A 24941-nucleotide genomic window follows, 5' to 3' on the forward strand; every position below is an offset into this window, starting at 1 on the left:
TTGCTCTGCAGCATGTGGGATCTTCCCAGAGCAGGGCTCAAACCCATGTCTCTGACATTGACAGGTGGATTCTTTACCACTGAGCCACCAGGGAAGCTTCAATATTATTTAAGTGATGTAGAAAGGAGAGTTTTATTCCTTTTATATTGCCTAAATAGGTGCCATGAGTTCACATATCTGCTGTATGATGAGGTTAATTTAACCCTGTGAGATGTCGCAGGTTCTTCCATTGGAATATCACAGTGTTACTCCTGAGGTGGGAAGGAAAGCATTCAAGGCATAGGAGATTTGGGTTCTAACATTTTAGGCTTGACTATATCAGAGTCCTCTTTTCACTTATTTCCATCTCTGTGCCTCTGCAGCAGTGAATGAGTAGCAAACAAGGTCAGAGTTGGTGGGGAGGGAGGAATAAGCCAGCCTTCTGGAGGGTTTTTTTGGGGGGTTTATGTCATGTCTCAAGCTATTGCCCCTCAGATATCTGGCATCATGAAAATGTCGACTAAAAAATTATTCACAGCCTAAAAGTTGCAAGTTATGTTTCATTTGGTGAGAGCTTTTAGGACTTAAAGCCCAGGAGGCAGCATCTCCAGTAACCCTGAAAGAACTGCTCCAAGGAAGCTGGGGAGCAGCCAGGATATATAGGAGTTTTGCAACAAAGGGCAGGTAGTCTTAACACCAAAAGATTGTTGTTAATTAAAGAAAACCAGATATCTCAAGTTAAGGAAGTTAGCCATTTTCTGTACATGGGAAGATGCAAGAGTGCGAGCCCACTGAGATCATTCCTTTGATATGCACATCAGCTGTCTGGGGCCAGTATACTGAGTTTTCACATTCTGAGTTTTCTCAGGGCTCACCATGGGGAGTGGCTGCAGTCTGATGGCTGCTAGAAGGCAAGTATTCTTCTGCTTCCTAAGTCCCCTCAGGGCTTACCAGCTCACCATCTGCTGTGGCTATGGTCGCTGATGACTGTGGCATTCTTTGCTGATATGGCAGGCAATATTTCCATTTATCAAAAACACAAATTTATATTTTAAACATTTTTTTTCAGGTTCATAAGGGAGTTCATGGATTTGTTAAAGATAAGACTGGAAAACCAATCTCTAAAGCAGTCATTGTGCTCAATGAAGGAATAAAGGTACACACAAAAGACGGAGGTTATTTCCATGTACTGTTGGCCCCAGGTGTCCATAACATCAACGCCATTGCTGATGGGTATCAGCAACAACATTCACAGGTAAAAAACTCAACTTGAGTGGTATAACGTAAATTCTTGTTATTCATAATACTTCTAGAAACAGGAATATATATATGTTAGATACACATGTTAGTTGCCTAGTCGTGTCCAGCTCTTTGCGACCCTGTGGACTAGAGCCCACCAGACTCCTCTGTCCGTGGAATTCTCCAGGCAAAAATACTGAAGTGGGTTGCCATTTCCTTCTGCAGGGGGTCTTCCCAACCCAGGGATCAAACCCAGGTCTCAAACCCAGGTCTCCCACATTGCAGGCAGATTGTTTACTAGCTGAGCCACCAGGGAAGCCTAAGAACACTGGAATGGGAAGCCTATCCCTTCTCCAGGGGATCTTTCTGACCCAGAAGTCGAACCAGGGTCTTCTGCATTGCAGGCAGATTCTTTACCAGCTGAGCTACCAGGGATTAAACTTCTGTTTAACATTAAACTCTTGTTAGGAAGCTTGTGGACCATCTCCTGATTATGATAGTTATCTTTCTATCCTTTAGCAACAAAAGGAAATTTTTGTAGCATTTTGTATACTTTAGATGACAACCAGCCATCTCCTTGGTTTGCTGTAAAGGCCCTAGGAACATAGAGTGGATATAATATACCTTAAGTAAACTTTTTTCTCATTCTTGCACTTTATCTTCCCAGGTCTTCGTGCGTCATGATGCTGCAAGTTCTGTGGTAATAGTCTTTGACACAGATAACCGGATCTTTGGTTTGCCAAGGGAGCTTGTGGTAACTGTATCAGGTAAATTTTCGGTAGTCAAACTTAAAAACTCACCCTGACATTTCAGGTTGAGAATGGATCAGCTCCACAATCATTTGAACCTTCTCCTCTACTGTCTCCTACCTAAACATGATTTTCCTAGAATACTTTCCTGGAATATTTTCCCATATGTTCTCACAGCTTGCCCCTTCCCCATTTTCTGGTCTGTACTCAAATGTCATCTCTACAGAGAGGCCTTCCTCCCTGATTACCCTAGCTAAAATAATACTCCTATCACTGTCTCTGCCTCACATGTTTGGGTTAAAATACTTCTCACTAGCTGCCATTACATTACATGTTTAGTCATTTATTTGTCTGTATCTGATCTCCCCCACTAAAACATGAGCTCTGGCAGGAAAGGGCTTTTCTCTGCCTCCCCAGTGCCTAGAACCATGGGTGGCATGTAGTGGGTCTTAAGGAAGAGCCACTTCACTGTTGGTTGAATGAATGACTTGCAAAGATCATTAAGTCCTTTGGACTTTGACTTATATTAGTTCTTTTTTTCCCATGATCCTGGAAGGAGGGAATATTTGTTTCCTCCAGGATTAATGTGCCATTGCTTGAATTACTGAAAGTTTAAGAAGGAAAAACTGTGGTAAAACAATAAATACTCTGCTGTATTGTATCTTTGGACACAAAGAACCTTGGTTTATTTCTAAGGAGAGCTTGAACCTGTTAGAAAATGACCAAGTTTTATTACAGGGTGTGTTGGGGAGAGATCCTTGGTTGAGAGAGAGTGATATTTTGGAAACATGAACCAGATAAAGCATGAATCATGAAGTGCTTAGAAAGACAGAAGCTGGGATCCAGTTTAAATCTGACTATGCCACCTATTTGCTATTGTGCCCTTAATTTTTATTATGATTTTATTAGTTGTATTTTATGGTCCTTAGACTCTTATTCTGATCACATCAGATCAGATCAGATCAGTCGCTCAGTTGTGTCTGACTCTTTGCGACCCCATGAATCGCAGCACGCCAGGCCTCCCTGTCCATCACCAACTCCCGGAGTTCACTGAGACTTATGTCCATCGAGTCAGCGATGCCATCCAGCCATCTCATTCTCTGTCATCCCCTTCTCCTCCTGCCCCCAATCCCTCCCAGCATCAGAGTCTTATGTAAAAATATTTTACATAAATGAGGGATTTGGAATGAGATGAAAATTTACCGGAAAGGAAAAGTAGAAGTCATTGATTGATTTAAAAAAGCAGGTTGCACAGCATTGGCCATAGTTCTGCATTGTGGTAAAAGAAAAAAATATATTTGTATACATATACACATGCATGAAGGAAAATCCAGAAAAAATATGCACTAGGGTTGTTAAAAATGATCTCAGGATAATGGAAATGTGAGGAAGTAGAGTTTGGGGTTTGGGTTTTTAGTATTTTGCTTATCTATAGTTTTCCAATTTTGTGCATAATACATGTTACTACTTCTATAATAATAAAAGGTTGTTTTTAATTGCATGAAATAAATAAATGAAGGGAATATGCTAAAAAGTACCATTGTAAGCAGCTGCTTATTTGCATCCTTCAGCTGGAGCTCCAGTCACATGATGGTTCTGTTTGACAGGTGCCACCATGTCGGCATTGATCCTAACAGCTTGCATTATCTGGTGCATCTGCTCAATCAAGTCTAACAGACACAAGGATGGCTTTCATCGGCTCAGGCAGCATCACGATGAGTATGAAGATGAAATTCGCATGATGTCAACTGGCTCCAAGAAGTCTCTCTTAAGCCACGAATTCCAGGACGAAACAGACACTGAGGAGGAAACATTATATTCCAGCAAACATTGAAACACACGCCTTGCATCTCTCCCAGCATAAGTACCAAGCAAAGTTACAGTTCTTTTTGGGAGACACTGCATCAAGGAGAGAGACTGTCTTGTTTCTTCAAAGAGCTTTGGGAAGTTAACTTGCTAAATTTGTATTCTCTGTGAATTTGGCTGCAGTTTTGAACTTCCCCTCCTTAAAGTACTCTTACCTTTAAAAAAAAAAATCTGCTTTCTATTTATGCAGCAGAGATGGGACAGCCACTTCGTATTTCTTTTATAATTTAAGATGAGCTGTTTGGAGCTTATGTTGCAACTGCACAAAGCCAACTAGTGGATGTTGTCTTTTGCACATCAGGTGGTTTACTAGTGGCTTTAGCTTTTTCTCTTTATTTTAAATGGCCAAAAGAATCCAGAAACATTAAGGCAGGGACAGCAGTCAGAATCTGACATAAAGCTTTAAAAACTCACTTTTTTTTTTTAACCTATTGAGAAGTACTTCTCTCTAGTTATTGAATAGCTGGAGTTTCTCTTATTATTCAGGTTTAATGGAGGCTGAATTGATTTTGAAACTTATATAGAGCATTAGGAAATGAATAAATGTGCTTCTGTATTGGGCTTTCTACCTGTTCCAAGGCTAGATCAGAACTGGTGGGCTGTGCTCTAAGCACAGAGGATTTCTCTACCTCTCTTTAAGGTTTAGCAAAGTTCTAAACATCCCCATTTTAAGGGATAACTCATTGACTCTGTTGTAAAAAGATCTCAGTGTCCACTTGAGTAGAGCCAAGAAGGAGATCTAGCAAAAGCTAAAACTCGTGTTGCCTATCTTTTAACGCGGTAAAACCCACAGGTGCTGTTGCTTTTGTCTGTGAAGCACTAGTTTATTCGAGGAATGCCTAATTCTCTAATACTTCCTAAATTCGAACCTTTTTTCTATGTTGTACACTTAGGGTTTTCAGATGACCTGGCAATCGACAAGATCTGAATTCTACTGAAAATACCCGGAAGTATGGAAGAAACCTCCTTGCACATTCTTAACCTACATTTGAACACAAAATATCTACACTTCATGTGCAGCCCAGGCCGGCACCCTCTCATAGCATCCTGTTACTGAAATAGCTTGGCCAGCCTTATTCATAAAGGCCTCTGCAAGTGATTGGGTTCTTTGTCCTAATGTTTCATTTGGCAGTCTCTTCTTGATCAACCAATTCTGTTGAAAGTTCAGTTGAAAGCACTTAAATATGGCTCCCTCTATTAAAAAACAAACAAACATAAACACCATAGTGAGAAAGTATCATCTTCAGTGCCACTGAAGTTATTGCAAACGCCTAAAAGATTTGTATTTTACTGTGTCTGTGATATTATGCTACTCAATGGAAATGATGCTTTTGTGAGTATGAGTCTTACCAATGATCTAACAGTTTAATACCTTGGAATGTTTTAACGGCCAAGTTGCTGCTGAACTTGTACTAAATCAGGGGATCAAAAAACTTGCTCTCATCTTTTCAAGTTGAATTCTATATCATTCATGTATCAGTCATCCCAAAGCTTTCACATGGAATGGTTTACCACCCACCTAGGTCATTCAACCCAGTTTCCTGAGAAATGTACCCAAAGTATAGCTTTACGCAGAGAGATCTGGTTTAGCAGGAATAATGGTCATGACATTTATTGCTGAGTATCTGTAGTCTAATTTGGGTGGGTCAGGGTTAAGCCCTTCCGGTATTAACTCTGTTATCAACACAACTCTCAGTTTTGAGCCCTTGCCACCCTACTCTCAGTCCACCACATGCACAGAACAGAGGTCACGAGGTTCTGGAACTTAATGAAATATACATGATGTAGTTTCTTCTGATAATACTTTACATTTTCCTTAGGGGGATGATGTGGTGGCATTGCTCTTTTCAGCTTTATTTTTAAGAGTGCAAAGTCAGAAAACCCACGAAGGGCCTGTGAGTGGCTGGCTCCACTTGGAACAACTGCAGGTAGAAGGGAAACAAAGTTGACAAGACAACCTTCAACTTTATTAACGTTGGTCTTCACGAGAGGATGCCTTTTAAATTCATTTCTCTCTTGAATGAAACAGATCTTTCACTGTACATCACAGTGACTGGAGTCCATGCCTTTTCAGCATGTGTAAAATATTTTTAGAGATGAACATACAAATAGTTCTTTTAATAATGTTTCCTGAAAGGAAAGCCAAATTCTGCTATAAATCTTGAACCTCTAATGAATTTCTAAATGATGCATTGCTCTGGAATGCATAACAAAGGCCGTCTCAGCCTGTGTTACCTGTTAACATGAATGTACAGGATCATGACTACTAAGACTGTGTTCTCTGCCCTGCTTGGTCTTTTATTTGTGGATCTAATGTAATTAATATTAGACCACATTAACTGCTTAAGGCATTGAAGCCATACGGCATGGGGAATGCATTTCTTCAGTATTTCTCCTAGAGACTTTTCATTTCCCTGGAGTCATGGAGGCAAGTAAGTATCACAGTATTAAGAAATTTGCCCAAAACCTGAGTTGTGCCTTTTTTTACTCACAAGGCGGTTTTTTATTTTTTGTCCTGGTGATCGGTGTGTAAGCCTTCTTCCCTCGCAACTCCTTAATAAAAGCAAAGTGATTGAGTAGGTCATATTCAAAGTGTCTGCCTGTGTAAATGCACTTGTACTGATTATACAGTTCAATAAGAAGAACTCAAGTTAATTTCAGAAGGAAAGGCCCTTTGGTTTTGATGTATTTTGCTGAACATTTGAGTAGTGGTTGGGACCCCATCCAGTTGAGGAATGCTTACAATTCTCTTTGGAGGGAATGTGCTTTGGGACTTTGTCATCCTCCAGAAAGGAAACAGAATGTATATTTGGCCCAGTGTGATTGACTGGTTAACCTTTGGTAACTTTCACTGAATGAGATTTGCTGAATTAATGAGTATTGAACGTAAAACTATGAGTTGGCAAATAAATAAAAGGTAGTGCTGATAACTGAGCTTATTGTGTTTCTGAGCTAACACCAGGTTACTCAGTATAACCATGACTTGTTCTTCTATTTCCATTTATTCTCAACAGTAAATCATTTTATTTTCCTGTGGCCAGAAATGCACTTGTGCCAGGTTTTGTCCTTGCTGTATTAAAAGCTTTTTGGCTGCAAATGCCATCATAGTGCCCTACGTTATGGTTCTCCAGCAGAATCGTTTTTAAGAGTAGCAACTTTAATGTTACTACCAAAATTCCACTACGGTCAACGTTCAGTGATTTTCTAGCTAGCAAATTTTTGATAAGTATTTGGATTTCTGATTTGCTGTAATTAAAGCAGATTTGGGGGGTGTGATTAGAGCCCTTGATTAATGTCAGCTAAACTTGAATTTCCAGTTCAGGAAGAAATATTTCCCAATACCCAATTCTCCTGTTTTTAGCAATAATTCATGAATATTTCACTTGACTTTCAGAATATTATCCTAGTTGATTTTGATTTGGCAGAATCTATTGTGAAATTTGAAAACAGGCTACCATTTTGAGGCAGTTGGATATAAATTCTATAAATGTGTATGACTCTGGCTTTTATGAATGGCATACCATGAGTATGCAAGCTACATTCTCTGCCGGCCATGCTGCAGATTTTCTGGAGGTATGACATAGTGGTATTTTTCTACTCTCAGATTAAAAATCAACTTTTCACCTCTCCACTTTTTCAGAGTGACATTCCCCAGCTCCAGAACAATCTATAGCTATTTACATGAGGTGCCCAGGACTCCTTCATCTCAAGTGCTTCAGTCTTTGGTTTATTATCATGCACTGTGCCTTCAAAACGAAATTTTTAAAAGGGACTTTGAAGCTGAATAGTAGTTTAAAAAAAGTCAATCTGTGTAATTTATGTGAAATCTAACTGTAATGAGGTCCTTTCTGTTTTTTATATGTAAACAGATCTACTAATCCTGTATAAAGGTTATTTTATGATGTCTGTCTTTCTTTGTGTTTTGTCTCATAATCTTTTTTCAAAAGCAGTAGACCAGAAAAGGTTATTGTCTCAGTTCAAAAGTTATGGATTTAGTGTTTCTACCTTTCGAGGGGAAAAATAGTACCAAAGAATACAGGTTGTTAGCTGCAGAGTGTTTCTGTCTTCACGAATTGGCTTAACATAAAACTATGTTTCTGGAATAATTACATAATAGCCACAGGTCAGCTAGATTGATGTGTGAGTCTAGTCATTCCACAAGGAACATAATAAAACTGGCCACGGAAAGGTTTATGTATCCATCTCAAGCTTGCTTGTTCTAAATTTGGTTCTTTTCATAGATAAGCAGAGTTAGAGTAATATGTTCTGGCACTTTTAGACACAGTGGTAATGAACTTAAAAGCCGCTTTTCACTTAGCAATGATTTGTTGATACTGTTGCTCTAACAGGAATTGAGAAAACAAAGTTATATTTAAAAAAAAAAAAAAAAAGGGCTCTGCAGGAATTCACACTCCAGGCCAGAGAATAGAAATGGAAATAAGCTGTACTTCTCTTGTGACTGGTTCCTCTAAAAAAAAAAAAGAGTCTGCTATGGAAGCGGTACAACACAGAGTTGAGCACAGACTTCAGAGCTGAATCAGTCTCCCATTGACTCTTGGCTCTGCCACTTGCTTCCTCTGTGACTTTGTTTTGTACAAGCTTAACATTTTCTCAGTTTCTCTACTGGTTAAGGAATAATACCCAATAGAACTATAGTGGGAATTAAGCAAAATGATATTAGCAAAGGGCCCAACATTGTATGTGATTCAGAAATTGAATGACCTTGGTAACCAGTATCCTTTGCTGTTTTCGGATCACTTTGAAAGAAAGTTATTTTAATCACATATATGAACTAAAGATGGGTTTACAGGTGGCCTTTTTAATTTAGAAGAAATCCCTAGACATGAATACTAAAAATTAAAACTTCCATTATGTGGTTCCATAAGTTGTATGTAGCACGGCTTGTGCTGTGCTAACTCCCTTCAGTCGTGTCTGACTCTGCAACTCTATGGACTGGGTAGCCCACCAGGCTCTTCGGTCCATGGGATTCTTCTGGCAAGAATACTGGAGTGGGTTGCCGTGCCCTTCTCCAGGGGATTTTCTTGACTCAGGAACTGAACCTGCATCTCTAAAGTCTCCTGCATTGGCAGGCAGACTTTACCACTAGCGCCACCTGGGAATGGCAGTAAATTTTTAAATTATGCCCAATGCTTCATATTTGGTTTTAAGTAAAATTAGATTATACTTATGCTTACTCAGTGAAAACAGCCTTACTTAACTGCTGCGAGAAATCAACAGTAATGATGGTTCTCTGTCCCCCAATATTTGAAGTATTTTCCTGGATTTTTGGAGTTTTCTCAGAAAGAACAAGAACCTTTTGGTTTATGTCATAAACATTGAGGTGAACATCCAGATCACTGAAAACATCGGTGGCAGCTTAAGCTACCTGTCTCCCATTATTTCACTGGAAAATAATGCAAAAAACAAGAAGGAAAAAGTAAATATACTGAAACCTCAGTGTAAGTTGAAGCCAGAGAATTTCAAAACTCCAAACTAACAATAAGATGAGAAAAATAACCAAATCTCAGCATGCACTCTCACCTGCCCTGCCCCAGCCCTAGCCCAGTACAAGGCTTTGTGGAGAAAGGCAGAAGAGGAATTTCAGCACTGGGCCTAAAGTTAGTGTAAAACTACTTCCAGAAAAGTCTTTCTGGAAGTGTATCTTAAGTCTGAATGGCCTAAAAAAGAAAACAAACATGTCCAAGCAGATCAGATCAGAGCACAAACCATATAGAATAGGCTTCGGAGTGAGTATAACTTAAAGGGGTTGAAAAGAGTCAAACACAACTTAAGTGACTGAACAATAACAAGAAACAACAATAACGAGTCAATCTTGGACGCACAGGAAAAAGGACAAAAGAAGAAGCACCCTTTGACAATTGGGTGATGAGAACAAAAAGAGAAAGAGGACAATTTAGAGTCCTGCAAGATAAATGAAAACTGGGCTTCCCCGGTGGCTCAGTGGTGGGGAATCTGCCTGCCAATGCAGGGGACACGGGTTCAATCCCTGGGCTGGAAAGATTCCACAAGCCACAGGGCAACTAAGCCTGTGAGCCACGATGACTGAGTCCATGTGCTGCAACTCCTGAAGCCTGAGTACCTAGAGCCTGTGCACCTCAACAAGAGAAGCCTCTGCAATGAGAAGCCCACACACCCCAACTCGAGAGGAGCCCCTGCTCACCGCAACTAGAGGAAGACTCAGCGCAGACAGAAATAAATTTTTTTTAAAAAGATAAAACCTGTCGAAGGATTGGAAAGTTACTAAAGTAACAAGGACTTAAGGGTCAAGACCCTAGCAGAGGGAGATCGGAGGTGAACGTGATGAAGTTTTCACCTTAAGGCATCTGTTGACTCGTAAGTGGTAAGAGAGACACAGTAGCAGAGAACCCACACAGAAGCTTTAGGCAGGTAATGTGAGTTCAGCACCTGTCAAGGAAGGGGGCACTACTGGTCATCAGACTTTCAATTAGGACACTTGCATGACTACACATTATGAGTAGCAGTAATTACAAGTAACTGAAAACAGGCCAAATTTTACATAGAATCCCACTTGGTATTAGTCCCACCCCATACTGGAGTGAACTGATCTGCACCTACAGGAAGTGCCTACAAGAAGCAGAAAATTGTGTGGAGGAAGATAACCCCTAGAGTCTCCTACGATTACTACAAATTTTAATCTATAATGTATAACATCCAATTAAAAGTTCCTTTTATTATCCCATCTCAAATGACGAAAGATCAAGGAAAAAAATGGAAACACTGCCACAGAAGTCACAGATTTGTCAGTTACCAATCAGACTTTAAAATAATGGCAAGGAATAAATTCAGGAAAGTAAAACAAGATGGAAGAATTTTAGCAGATAATTGTGCTAAGTCCTGTCCAGCTCTTTGCGACCCTATGGACTATAGCCCACCAGGCTCCTCTGTTCGTGGGATTCTCCAGGCAAGAATACTGGAGTGGGTCGCTATGCCCTCCTCCAGGGGATCTTCCTGACCCAGGCATTGAACCCACGTCTCTTACATCTCCTGCATTGGCAGGCAGGTTCTTTACCACTAGCTCCACCTGGGAAGCCCTTGGCAGATAATTAACATTAAAAATTGGAGACTTTCACTTCAGGACAAAATGGACTAGATGTAGTTCTATTCCTCCTACCAAGCACAGCAAAAAACCAAAAAACTCATGCATTATACATAAAGGAGACTCAGGTAGAGAGAAGAAGGCCACCAGGAACCTCCAAGTGACCTCCTGCATCTAAGAAATGACACAGTGGTGAGTTCCCTGGGTTTTCTTTTTTGCCTCATGTATATCATAATAGATGTTGCCTCATGTATCCCATAATGGATCCTGGAGACACTAACAACCCAGAAATGCCAAAGGGCACAGACAAAAAAAATTAAAGAAAAGCCTTCTCCAGCCAAAGAACCAGGAAAGGGGCAACCTACCAGGGCAGAACAGTCTTAGATAACAGTTGTACTACTCCAGCCAATCGCTACAGAAAAAACCGAGGCCATCTCTACCCTCCACCAGCATAGGCTGAACGGGCAGCCTAGCACTCCTCCCCACTGCCTGGGTGGTATCAAAGAGGGCCACGTGCAGAACTAGGACTCTCACTACCACACAGTGATAATGAAGTCCCCTGTCATGGTGTCAGTGGAGGGCACGTGGGCAGCAGTAACAAGTCACTCTTCCCACCTGGGTTAACAGCAAAGGCCAAGGTGGAGGGGGTGGCGTGTGTGTGTGTGTGTGTGTGTGTGTGAACTTTCACTCCCAGCTAGTAGTAACAAGGTTCTACTCTTTCCCATCAGCATAGAGCCAAAGGAGCTCTGCTTAAACAGAGGTGTTAAATAAGATCCAGAGTCTTATTGAATATAATACCTAAAATATCCAGAATACAATTTTTAAAATCACTCATTATACCAAGACCCCAGAAAATTTCAACTTGAATGAAAAAAGACAACAGATGCCAACATCAAAATGATACAGACATGGAAATTATCTGACAAGGATATAATAAAAATAGTTCAATGAGCAATTACAAATAATCTTAGAATAAATGATAAAAAGAATCTCTGCAAAGAAAAACTTTCACCAATTAAATAAAAGATATAATAAGGAACCAAATGAAAATTTTTGATCTGAAAAATACAATGATTAAAGCCAAAGAAACCTACGCTAAGACCCACCATAATCAACCTTCTGGAAACTAAAGATACTGAAAAAGTTTTTAAAGGAGAGAGAAGAAATATATTAGTGGAAAAAAATTCAAATAACAGCCAATTTCTCATCAGAAACTGTGGAATCAGGAAGGAATTGGCACATTTTTCAAGTCCTGGGGGGAAAAAGCAATTGTCAGCCCCAGATTCCTAACCTGGCAACGAAAATTTTCAGGAATGAAGGGGAAATCCAGACATCTCAGATGAAGAAAAACTAATAGAATTTGTCTCCAGCTGAACTACTTTTTAACAAATGGCTAAAGGGGGTTCTTGAAACAGAACATGATACAAGGCGGAGGTAGGATGCACAGGTTGGTCTCCGGAAGAAAAGAGCCTCTGGCTCCGAGAAGAGAAAGAGGTGGCTAAAGATACACGTTTGAGAGAAGATGAAGGAAACAGGCAGTTCGGTCTGAGGATGACTTTCTTCTCAGCCTGGGAGATAGCTCCCGCTGCAGCTCCTGCTGCTGCTAAGTCGCTTCAGTCATGTTCGACTCTGTGCGACCCCATAGAGGGCAGCCCACCAGGCTCCTCTATCCCTGGGATTCTCCAGGCAGGAACATTGGAGTGGGTTGCCATTTCCTTCTTCAATGCCTGAAAGTGAAAAGTGAAAGTGAAGTCGCTCAGTCGTGTCCGACTCTTCGCGACCCCATGGACCGTAGCCTACCAGGCCCCTCCGTCCATGGGATTTTCCAGCCAAGAGTACTGGAGTGGGTTGCCATGTCCTTCTCCAGGGGAGGTATCGCCTAAAGAGGGGATAAACCCAGCCAGCTCAAGGCGATGATGCTCAAGGGTTTGGGACGCGGAGAGCGAATACAGACACCAAAAAGACAGATGTTCAGGGAGTGTCAGGCGCTAAATCTGAAGCTGTCCATCTCGCTAGTCAAAAGGTGTAATATAATATATTGACCACCAGGTGGCGGTGTCTGTGGAAGCTCACGTATCCCATCGGCCCTGGCGCCCAGCGGAAGAAGGCGTGGACGTGACTCTCTGGCTCCCCTCGCCTCTACTCTCCTATCCCCACTGACGTTGGACAACAAAGATGGCGGCAGGAACGAGCAATTACTGGGAAGGTGAGGGGAGACCTCCTTGTACGACTTGCCAAGGGGCAGAGGGGCTGAGTAAGGACGGGTCTTGGCGGAGGCAGCAGAGGGAAGAGCCTGGCCTCCGGAGCGGCTGAGTTGAGGGGTAGGGCTGGTCTACAGAGAGTCCTCGGGCCTGGGAGTTGTAGAAACCGTACGGTCTGGGGAGGAGGCTGACCTGATCGACAGCGGGACCTGGGGCAGGTGTTGGGCAGAGAAGGCTGAGCCGCGGCCGACAGAAAGAGGGTCTGATTCTCCGGAGGAGAGCTGGGCTGAGGCGGTAGCGGAACTTGGACGGAGGAGTCTGGGGTGTGAACTCTGAGAGGAAACGAGTGTCGAGTCCAGAAGTCTGGAGGAGTCAGCGCCTTAGAGTTGAGGTCGCTGTTGGACAATTGAGTAGGAAAAGAGAAAGGAGGAACTTGTCGGTCCGGTCCATCGAGGGAAGTTGTGTGAGCGGAATGACTCCCTCCTGTCGGGTCCCCTTGGCAGCTTCGGGCTGGGACTTCGGGCTGGGATTGGGTGGCGAGTCGCGTTTTAAGGCAGAGGAAATAACTTTACCCTCTGCTCCGGAGATCGGTTTTGTTAAAAAGAGAAAGTTGAGAGAATCAATGTGAATTGTAATGATTGCATCTGCTATACCTCTTCTACCAAAAAAAAAAAAAATCTTGTGACTTGACAAGTACGTTTATTTAATTCCTGAAAATATGATTCGATAAAGTGGTCTCAGGTAAAACTCATTTCTGGACCATGATGATGAACAGAGATCAGAGAAGGCTCACCTTTTTTTTTTTTTTTTTTAATTGTCTCTCTGGTCTTCTGCAAAATATAATAGAAACTACTCTCCGAAACCCCTTTCCTTTTTAACCTATTTAATAACAGAATTGTCACAATCAGCCTCTTGGTCTAAAATACTTCATTCTAAGTTCATGGGTACTTGGCTGTCATACTTTGAATATGCTTTTACTTGATACTTTATACTGCTGCTTCTAAGTCTTGTCAGTAGTGTCCGACTCTGTGCGACCCCATAGACGGCAGCCCACCAGGCTCCCCCGTCCGTGGGATTCTCCAGGCAAGAACACTGGAGTGGGTTGCCATTTCCCTCTCCAATGCAGGAAAGTGAAAAGTGAAAGGGAAGTCGCTCAGTACTAGAGAAGACAATTACTAATTACAGAGAAGTGTGCTAATAGTTTAAAACGTATTAAAATGCTTATTTGAAATGTGTGTGCTAGCTATAAAATATTTTTAAATTATGTAGAGGTGGTTATTGGTATCTTTAGTCATTAGGCTATACTGTTTTGAAGCATCGTGCTATAATAATTATAGCAGCTTATCTTTTTGTTGAGTATACTTGCTTTACAGTGTTGTGTTCGTTGCTCTTGTACAGTGAAGTGCATCAGCTGTGTGGATACATCTATCCCGTCCCTCTTGAACTCCCCCCGCCTCTCCCATCCCACCCATCTAGGTCATCACAGAGCAGGAGCTGAGCTCCCTGTGCTGGGGCTCCCTGTTCCCACGAGCTATTTTAGGCATCTCTCTCTCTAGTCACTAAGTCTGTGTCCGACTCTTTGGACCCCATGGATTGTACCTGCCAGGCTCCTCTGTCCATGGGATTCTCCAGGCAAGAATACTGGAGTGGGTTGCCATTTCCTTTTCCAGGGGATCTTCCCAACCCAGGAATCGAACCCAGGTCTGCTGCATTGCAGGCAGATTCTTTACCAACCGAACTATGAGGGAAGCCCAATTTTTTTTTTTAAAGTAGTGTATTTATGTCAAACCTAATCTCCCAGTTCATCCCACCCTTCCCACCTGCCTCTGTGTCCAGCAGGTTTCTTCCCTGTGGCTATAGTTCTGTGCCAGGTGCTTTAAATAATGATTAGTAATGCATAGAAAAACTCTGAAGGTAAAGATTTATAAAGCAAAAAGCTGAGATTTGTAGGTTAAATCGATTGTGAATAAATCTCAGAGCCAGTTCTCAGAGAACTTTAGGCTGAGCTGAGATTGTGACGTTTAGTCTCTGGGAAAATGTACTTCACTGTATTACCTGCATGGCGCTTCCTACATCTGGTTGCTGGTTAGTGTATTGAAATGTGTTTTATATTCTTATTCCTGAAAGATGAGATGTTTATACTATGTGTTCTATATTCCAGTAGTTTTATTTTGACCTCTACTTCATCATGAATGAAAGTACTCATTTCTAGATAAGAGTTACTGGACTGGCTTCTCTCACTCAACTTAGATGCCAAACTATTACATGATGCCAGTTTCTCTCCATGTATGTTTTCTTCTGTTCGCTTCAAACTTATGCTCTTATTTCTGTCATACTTAGAATTGACCTTGTCGGTAGCACATTGTTCATTTACTGTTAAACTCAGCCTCTTCAAATATCTTTCAGTAAGCTTGTCGAAAGATAGTTTTTTAAATCTTTGTCAGTGATTTTTTTCTCTTTAACAATCACTCACTCTGTTGTTAAGAATTTCATAAATTTCATAAGCCTAGTAAAGCTTTGACACTTAAAGAGATAGGATAATCCCTGTCAAAAATAGTGATGGTTTCTTTTTATAAAATTAGCTGGTAAATGGATACAGTGCTGGTCATAAACCATATTCAGTTCCTTTGGTGATTTGTTCTCTTCTGTTTTCCCCTGAGTTACAAAATTTTAGTTAACTGCTGTAGAAATAATTTCAGGGACGTTAGAACAACATTCGTTGTCTAGCTGTCTTTAGGATAAAGCCGAAAATTTGCATTTCCCACTATTTCTCCCCTTTTTGCCTCATCTGAAGTTTAATAAGTGACAGTGTGTTTCCATGGCTAAGTGTTTGGTTCACATCTTCTAGTACTCTAGATGTATGATCGTCTTCATAGTTTGTTTTCTTCAGAAGCTTTGTGTTGTTTATAGGACTTTTTGTGTCTAATTATTTGCTTTTGTAATTTTGTTAAAGATCTCAGGAAACAGGCTCGACAGCTGGAAAATGAACTTGACCTGAAACTAGTTTCCTTCAGTAAACTATGTACAAGTTACAGTCACAGCAGTGCCCGAGATGGAAGACGCGACAGGTATAGGTACTACCAGATTCTCTCTCTTTTGCCTTATAGTTATATAATATTTTTAAAGCATTAAAAAAAATAAAGTAAAATATATCTCTGTAACTTGGTCTGTTGGTGAATTTTTGGTGGTTTTTAAAGTGATTTATAAAAATTATTAATTCATTTTATATGAATTAATGTCAGAGACTGACATTTATTTGGAATCCTTAGACAAAAAGTGTGTTGGTATCAGGAGGGAAATGCTAAGGTTTAAGAATGAGTTCATCAGAAGTAAATTTCTGTTTCATCCCGTATAAGGAAATGTTGCTTTGCCCACGTTGTGTTTCCTATATTTTCTGATTGCTAAATGGATCTGAGGGACTACTCAAATGCAAAGTATACCTACTGCTATTCTGGTGTTTTAGAATTAATCTAATGCAGTGTATATGTCCTCACTGTTAATGATCCAAGCTATTTTAAATTTTGGTTCTTTTTTTTTTTTTTTGTATTGGGGTATATCTGATTAACAGTGTTATGATGATTTCAGGTGAACAGTAAAGAGACTCAGCCATACATATACATGTATCCATTCTCCCCCAAGCTCCCCTCGCATCATCCAGGCTGCCACATAACATTGAATAGAGTTCTCTGTGCTATTCACTAGGTCCCTGTTGGTTATCCATTTTAAATATAGCAGTGTGTACATGTAATGTTTGTTCTTTTTTGAGAAACTGGTATACTACTCTTTGAACAGATGTAAATGTAGTCTTATCTTTGAATCTCACTTTAGGTCATCCACTTATTTAAAAAAATATTAGGAAATACTTAAGACAGGAAGACAGAAGGAATAATATAATGGATCCCTGTGTGACTATCTCCCACTTTAAGAAATAATCATTATCAGTTCATTTGAAGCCCCTGATGGCATCCCATTTTCTCCCTCCCTATAATCTCCATATGTTTTTACTACGTATATTTGTGTTCCTGAACGATTCATAATGGTTACTTTTTAACTTGCTTTTTTGTTTAACGTTATTTAAAAAAAAAATTTTATTTATCTTTGGCTGTGCTGGGTCTTCATTGCTGCATAGGCTTTCTCTAGTTGTGGCAAGTTGGGGCTACTCTTCGCTGCAGTGCTGGGGCTTCTCTTGTTGTGGAGCACGGGCTCTCGGGCACTTGAACTTCAGTAGTTGTGGCTCCCAAGCTCTAGAACAGAGACTCAGTAGTTGTGGCACATGGGCTTAGTCGATGTTACTATTGTAATTGTTTGGGGGCACCGCAAACTACACCCTTGTAAGATGGCAGAGTTAATCAATGTGTGTGTTCTGACTCCTCCATGGACAGGTCGTTCTCCCTTTTCTTTCCCTCTCCTCAGGCCTTCCTATGCCTTGAGACACAACAATATTGAAATTAAACCAATTAATAATTCTACAGTGACCTCTAAGTGTTCAAGTGAAAGTGTCTGTCACTTTAAATCAAAAGCTGGAAATGATTTTAAGCTTGGAAAGGAATTCATACTGAAAATCGAGATAGGTCAAAGGCTAGGCTAAACAACCAAGTTCTGAACACAAAGGAAAAGCTCTTGAAAGAAGCTTAATACTGCTGCTCCCGGAAGCACACAAATGATAAGAGAGTGAACAGCCTCACTGCTCATACAGAGAAAGTTTTAGTGGTCTGAACAGATCAAACCAGCCACAGCATTCCCTGAAGCCAGAGCCTAATCCAGAGCAAAGCACTAACTCTGTCCAGTTCTGTGAAGCTGAGAGGGGAAGCTGCAGAAGCTAATCGAGGTTGGTTTGTGAGGTTTAAGGAGAGAAGACATCCCTATAACGTCAGAGAGCAAGGAGAAACCACAAGTGCTGATATATTCATAGAAGTTGTAGCAAGTTATCTAGTGGATCCAGCTAAGGTAATTAATGAAGGTGGTGACATTAACTAGCAGGTTTTCAATATAGATGATACAGCTTTCTATTGAAAGGTGTCATCTAGGCTTTCACAGTTAGAAGTTGATGTCTGAAAGCTTCAAAGGACAGATTTACTCTCTTGTTAGGGGCTAATGCAGCTGATGACTTTAAGTTGAAGCCATTGACCATTAACCATTTCAGAAATCCTAGGGCCCTTAAAGATTGTGCTAGATCTGCTCTGCCAGTGCTCCATAAATTGAACAACAAAGCCTGGATGATAACACATGTGTTTACAACAGAATATTTTAAGCCCACTGATGAAACCTACCCTTCCGAAAAAGATTCCTTTCAAAATATGACTGCACACTGACAATGCACCTTGTTCACCCAGGAGCTCGCATGGAGATGTACAGTGAGGTTGATGTTATTTTCATACCTGTGTTAGTGTCCGTTCTGTAGCCCATGGATCAAGGAGTAATTTCAACTTTCAAGTCTTATTACTGAAGAAATAATAAATAATGGAAGCCGCTATCTATCTATCTTCCTGTCTTAAGTATTTCCTAATATTTTTTTAAATAAGTGGATGGCCTAAAGTGAGGTTCAAAGATAAGACTATATTTACATCTGTTCAAAGAGTAGTATACCAGTTTCTCAAAAAAGAACAAACATTACATGGCTTCCACAGATAGTGCTTCTTCTGATAGGTCTGGACCGAGTCAACTGAAACCCTTCTAGAAAGGATTCACCATTCTAGATGCCATTAAAAGCATTAAGATCACAGGAAGAGGTCAAAATAATGTTACCAGGTATTTGGAAGAAGTTGATTCCAACCCTCATGGATAACTTTGAGGGGATTCAAGACTTCTGTGGAGAAAGTAACTGCGCATGTGGTGGAAATAGCAAGAGAATTAGAAGTTAGAGTTAGAAGTGGAGTCTGAAGCTGTAACTGAACTGCCACAGATGATAAGTTATTTCTTATATATATTTACAGATAGATATAGATACAGATACATGTATACATATGGATATATATGGGCTTCCCCGGTGGTAAAGAACCTGTCTGCCAGTGTAGGAGACATAAGAGATTTGAGTTCAATGCCTGGGTCAGAAAGATCCCCTGGAGGAGGGCATGGCAACCCACTCCAGTATTCTTGCCTGGAGAATCCCATGGACGGAGGACAGACAGGCTATAGTCCATGGGATTGCAAAGAGTCGGACTTGAGTGAAGCAACTTAGCAAGCGCACATGCATGGATATATATGTGTGTGTGTGTGTCTAAGTTTCTTATAGATAAATGGTTTCTTGAGATAGAATCTACTTCTCCTGGTGAAGATGCTATGAAGATCGTTGAAACGACAACAAAGTATTTAGAATATTACATAAACTTAGTTGATAGAGCAGCAGCAGCAATTGAGAGAATTGACTCCAATCTTGAAAGAAGTTCTGCTGTGGGTAAAATGCTGTCAAATAGCATCGCATGCTGTAGAGAAATCGTTCATGAAGAGTCAGTTCAACAATTTCAGTGTTGTCTTATTTTTTAAAATTGCCACAGCCACCCCAGCCTTTACCAGCCACCACCCTAGTCAGTCAGTAGCTATCAGTATCAAGGCAAGACCCTCCATCAGCAAAAAGATTACTCCCTGAAGACTCAGGTGATGGTTAGCATTTTAAAGCCATAAAGTATTTTTAAATTCCAGTGTGTACATTGTTTTTTGTTTTTTTTTTCTTAAGAATAATACTATTGCATACTTAACAGATTACAGTAAAGTGTTAACAACTTTTATGTGCACTGAGAAACAAAAAAATTAGTGTGATTCACTTTATTGAAATGCTTGCTTTATTGTGGTGGTCTGGAACTAAACCCACAGTATCTCTGAGGTATACTTGTACTTTTATGACTCCTTTAAAGGGGGAAACTATTTGAAAACATTCCATCAGAAATTCTACAACAAATTGAGGATGAGTTTGTGGGGTTACTTCACTCTCACTGTCCCTTTTAACAAGAAACCTAGGGCCATGGGGATCCAGTGCATCTTAAAGCATTTGTTGCCCAGATTGAAAGCACGTCATAATGAATAAACTCAGTGATGCCCAGAATTTTTCTTCCAGGAGTTATTTTTTTTACTTTCTGTGTTTTGAGAACTATGTGGTCTGTGAATCACCACATACTTATGAAATGCATTACATTTAACTGAGTCTCAGTATTGTGGAGAGGATATTTTCCCTCATTTCCCTGGACTCATACCTCCCTGAGGTGGTGAATGTAGAGATTGCCTCCTCATTCATTCAGCAAGGATTTTAATGAGCATCTGCCATGTGCCAAGCACTGTTCTAGGTGGTAGGCTTGTATCTGTGAACAAGATAGAGGCAGTTTTCTTCCTGATGGAGCGTACATCATTGGCCCATTGTTCTTTTTCATATATCTGGTAGGGGAGGATCTGCATTAGTAGTGTATAAAGTATTTCCCCTGGGCACATTCTAAGAGATAACCATGGAACCTTGGGTTGACTCTGACACGTAATAAAGAATGAGATATTTTAAGGTGAATGAATTAAAATTTTAAAGAAAAATTTGGACCTAAGCATCCTAAATTGAAAATCCTCCTTATTAGCTACTTTTTGGCTATTTCACTGTTTGTTACTGTTGCTGTAAATGTGTATGTAGAAAAGAGAAAGAGCCAAGGTCAATTTTGCCATTTAAAAAAGAAGTGTTAGTGTTAGTTGCTCGTGTCTGACTCTCTGTGACCTCATGGACTGTAGCCCACCAGGCTCCTCTGTCTCTGGAATTCTCCAGACAAAAATACTGGAATGGGTTGCCATTCCCTTCTCCAGGGCATCTTCCCAACCCAGAGATTGAACCCGGGTCTCCTGCATTGCAGGCAGATTCTTTACCGTAGAGCTACCAGGGAAGCAAACTGACGAAGCAACTGCCCCAGAGCAAGACAAAGTCTTAGTAAGAGTGGAGAACATAGTCATTGTTTGGTATTTATCTGTGTTCAGTGTAAATAAGACCAGTATTGAGCTGCTGCTAAGTTGCTTCAGTTGTATCCGACTCTGTGCGACCCCATAGACAGCAGCCCACTAGGCTCCTCTGTCCCTGGGATTCTCCAGGCAAGAACACTGGAGTGGGTTGCCATTTCCTTCTCCAGTCCATGAAAGTGAAAAGTGAAAGTGAAGTCGCTCAGTCATGTCCGACTCCTAGTGACCCCATGGACTGCAGCCTACCAGGCTCCTCCATCCATGGGATTTTCCAGGCAAGAGTACTGGAGTGGGGTGCCATTGCCTTCTCCGAGTATTGAGCTACAGCTGCTTATATGATAATATATACCACTTGGGGACTTAATGAAGGTTAATGGTTTTTCAGAAGAGACAGAAACTTTCAAGACATTTGGTTTTAGAATTTGAATCTGTCAAACATAAGTTTCACTTGTAAAAATTATGTTTGACTTTCCAGACTTTAGAAGACAGTTCAATACATTTTTGCAAAGCAAAACAGAAGTAATTATATAATCTAAGAGGAAATGTAAAAGACTGATATTAAAACTTCCCTGCCAGACGTAGCTATCTTTATTAGACTTGAAGCCAATTCCTGATTATTTAATATTATTTACCCAGTTTGTGGATTGTTTAAATCTCAATTTTATTTCATTTTGGAAAGAGTCATGGAAGGAAGATAGAACTTAGAGGAAAAAATTTAAAGATTATTTCTCACAGATCTAACGTAATCTCTCTAATACATTTATGGCTCCTCTCACATGCTGTATTATGTAGTTCTGCAGTTTTATTTCACATAATTTGTTCCTTCAGATCCAGCATTTAATTAGGCACTGTCATAGCTTAAGTTATTTTAGTTTGGGAAACAGGAAGCAAGCATTTAGAATTTCTTTGCATTATTAAGATTGGGACAGTCGTACATTCAATTTTATTTAATACTGAATTTAATATTCAGGATGTGTGATCTTTACAAGAAAACTTTAATAAAAATTACATTTTTTTATGAAACAAAAAGAATGTCTCAGGGGTTCCACTTGACCTTTTTAAAAATAATTACCTTATCATTTTAAGTATATTTTAAAGGATTAGGTTTAAGTAATAGATTCTCTTTATTTGAACTTGTTTTTAGCTCTGACACAACACCCCTTTTAAATGGATCAAGCCAAGACAGAATGTTTGAAACTATGGCGATTGAGATTGAACAGCTTTTGGCAAGAGTGAGTACCTTCTGTTAAAGGATTATTTTCCTAGTAACTGTACTTGTTAGGTATGGTACCAGATGATATTAATGCAGACATATTTATTGAAATTACCCTTTCATTCAAGATGTGTGCCTCCCCAGGCCACTTGAGTTTTGATAACGGCCATTCCAAGGTCCTATTTTATTAGCCCTTTTGGGTTATTTTGGGGAAATACCAAATCCTTACATGCTGTCTCTTGTTTTTATTTTTTTGCTGTTAGCCAGAAGGGCATATAGGCATTTAATTTGATTTTATCTCTTTATCGTGCTTTCTGAAATGTTTGTATGGGTTTTCTTTCTTTCCTTTTTTTCTGTTTTAGCTTACAGGAGTAAATGATAAAATGGCAGAATACACCAGCAGCGCAGGTGTGCCCTCCTTGAATGCAGCACTGATGCACACGTTACAGCGACACAGAGACATACTGCAGGTAATACATTGGGCTTGAGATTTTTATGTCATCATAAGAGGCTTTTGAGTTTTCTTTACTCCATGAAGAGAACATGTACACATGTATTTAGGAGAACAAAGGGAAAAATCTTCCAAGAGGGTAGATGCTGTGCTATGGAAGTTTGTCCTGTTTTGCTTTTTTTTTTCTTGTTACTATAAAATTCTAAAAATGTTTATTAGCTCTGTCTTTTGCCTGGTAAAACTGAATCATATTCATCAGTCGGTAAGTATGTTACTGCTGTGGGAGATCTTGCTACCCAGCTGAAGCAGTGAAGTAGCCAGTGGTCACACATAAGCAGTCATGATGGTTTCTAGTATACTTTCATCAGGCTTTGAAGATAGCAGGGAAGAGAAGTAATTTGCTATATTTAATGTATTGTTTGAGAAAAATATTAAAAGTATACCAATGAAACAAATAAACTCCTAAAAGATTTTCATGGGAGGGTGCTGAAAATATAGTAGTACAAATAGGAAGGCAAATTTTTTAATACTGAAAAAATCCAGTCATTTCTAATTTTTAAAACTCATGTTAAAAATAGAAATAGAATACTTTATTTACCTAGTACAGAAATGTGTACATCAGATTAAAATCTATCATCTTGCTTAATAATAAAGTAGTAAAAGCTTTCCCATTAAAAAAAAAAGAAGACAAGGATACCCCATAGTCCCCACAGATATCTATTTAACATTGTGTGGAAGTTGTTTGTAGTTCAATTACACAGTAAAAAGAACAAGATATAAATACTGAAAAGGGGGACGAAAATCTGTATTCTGTACTGGTGATAAGATTATATAGCTAATATAATCAAGAAAACTAAACAAAAATTAGAAAAAAAATTCAATCAGTTGATGACTTGCAAAATTAATATATAAAGCAAGCAGTTTTCTTATACACAAACAATAACCTGTTAGAAAGAACAGTGGAAGAAACTGAAAGTTTTATGTATAATTTAATAAGAATGTATAGGAAGGACTTACATATATAAAGTTCTCCTGAGGAGCATAAAAGATTTCTCTCTAAATCAGCCTATCCATTGAATGTTCCCTGGTAACTCAGTTGGTAAAGAATCCGCCTGCAATGCAGGAGACCTTGGTTCGATTCCTGGGTTGGGAAGATCCGCTGGAGAAGGGAAGGCTACACAATCCAGTATTCATGGGCTTCCTTTGTGGTTCAGCTGGTAAAGAATCTGCCTGCAATGCAGGAGACCTGTGTTCGATCTCTGGGTTTGGAAGAGCCCTTGGAGAAGGGAAAGGCTACCCACTCCAGTATTCTGGCTTAGAGAATTCCTTGGACTGTATAGGCATGGGGTCGCAAAGAGTTGGACACAACTCAGAGACTTTAACTTTCATTGAATGTTATCCCAATGGAAATAACAGGGTTTTTCTTGTTTGCTTCATTTTTTTAAAAAATGGCAAAATGCCACCAAAGTTTATTTGAGATTATAGTCATACAAAAATAACCAAGAAGAAAACATGTGAAGATGAAGGTAAGTGGTAAAAGATACCTAGTTCTACCACAGATTAAAACCTGTTAAGAATCTAGAATAATGAAGACCATTTGATTCTGGGAAAAAATTAGATCAATAGAATACAACAGAGTTCATATATAGACCCAAATATGCATGAAAATTTAGTTTCTGAGAAAGGTACTATTTTGAATCAATGGGGAAAAAAGAGATTATAAAATAAATAGAGTTGTTACAACTGGCTAATTTCTGGCAGGGGAGGGGAGGGGGGAAGCACTCAATTTCTATCTCATTCCTCCTATCTAGAGTAAATTCCAAATGGGTCAAAGATTTATATGTAGAAAAAGAAACTATAAAATTTCTTGGTGGTTGAAATTATACATTTCAGGGTAGTAAAGGACTTTCCTGCTGCTGCTGCTGCTGCTGCTGCTGCTGCTGCTGAGTCACTTCAGTCGGGTCCAACTCTGTGCAACCCCACAGACAGCAGCCCACCAGACTCCCCCATCCCTGGGATTCTCCAGGCAAGAACACAGGAGTGGGTTGCCATTTCCTTCTCCAGTGCATGAAAGTGAAAAGTGAAAGTGAAGTCGCTCAGTCGTGTCTGACTCTTAGCGACCCCATGGACTGCAGCCTACCTGGCTCCTCTGTCCATGGGATTTTCCAGGCAAGAGTACTGGAGTGGGGTGCCATTGCCTTCTCCGAAGGACTTTCCTAAGCAAGACCTATTACCAGAAACTTTA

At 40.0% G+C, this 24941-nt stretch overlaps 2 protein-coding genes across 5 annotated transcripts in view; both read left to right on the forward strand.

Annotated features, from left to right (window-relative positions):
• CPD (carboxypeptidase D) overlaps positions 1-7735 on the forward strand; it is a 72131-nt gene extending 64396 nt beyond the window's left edge. The window contains exons 19-21 of the mRNA XM_019981156.2: positions 1049-1234; positions 1886-1985; positions 3575-7735. Coding sequence (XP_019836715.2) covers positions 1049-1234; positions 1886-1985; positions 3575-3801 — 513 coding nt within the window. The 3' untranslated portion in view covers positions 3802-7735. The remainder of the gene's footprint in view (positions 1-1048; positions 1235-1885; positions 1986-3574) is intronic.
• Positions 7736-12983: 5248 nt separating this feature from the next.
• Positions 12984-24941, forward strand: part of GOSR1 (golgi SNAP receptor complex member 1) — a 39292-nt gene continuing 27334 nt past the window's right edge. For 2 of the 4 annotated variants that reach the window (XM_019981671.2, XM_019981667.2), the window contains exons 1-4: positions 12985-13117; positions 16066-16186; positions 22177-22264; positions 22608-22715. In XM_019981671.2, coding sequence (XP_019837230.1) covers positions 13087-13117; positions 16066-16186; positions 22177-22264; positions 22608-22715 — 348 coding nt within the window. In that variant the 5' untranslated portion in view covers positions 12985-13086. Of the gene's footprint in view, positions 13118-16065; positions 16187-22176; positions 22265-22607; positions 22716-24941 lie in introns of all 4 variants that reach the window. The other 2 variants (XM_070772791.1, XM_019981670.2) reach the window with 2 other exon arrangements.

Source organism: Bos indicus, chromosome 19, assembly GCF_029378745.1.
Source record: "Bos indicus isolate NIAB-ARS_2022 breed Sahiwal x Tharparkar chromosome 19, NIAB-ARS_B.indTharparkar_mat_pri_1.0, whole genome shotgun sequence".
NCBI lineage: Eukaryota > Metazoa > Chordata > Mammalia > Artiodactyla > Bovidae > Bos > Bos indicus.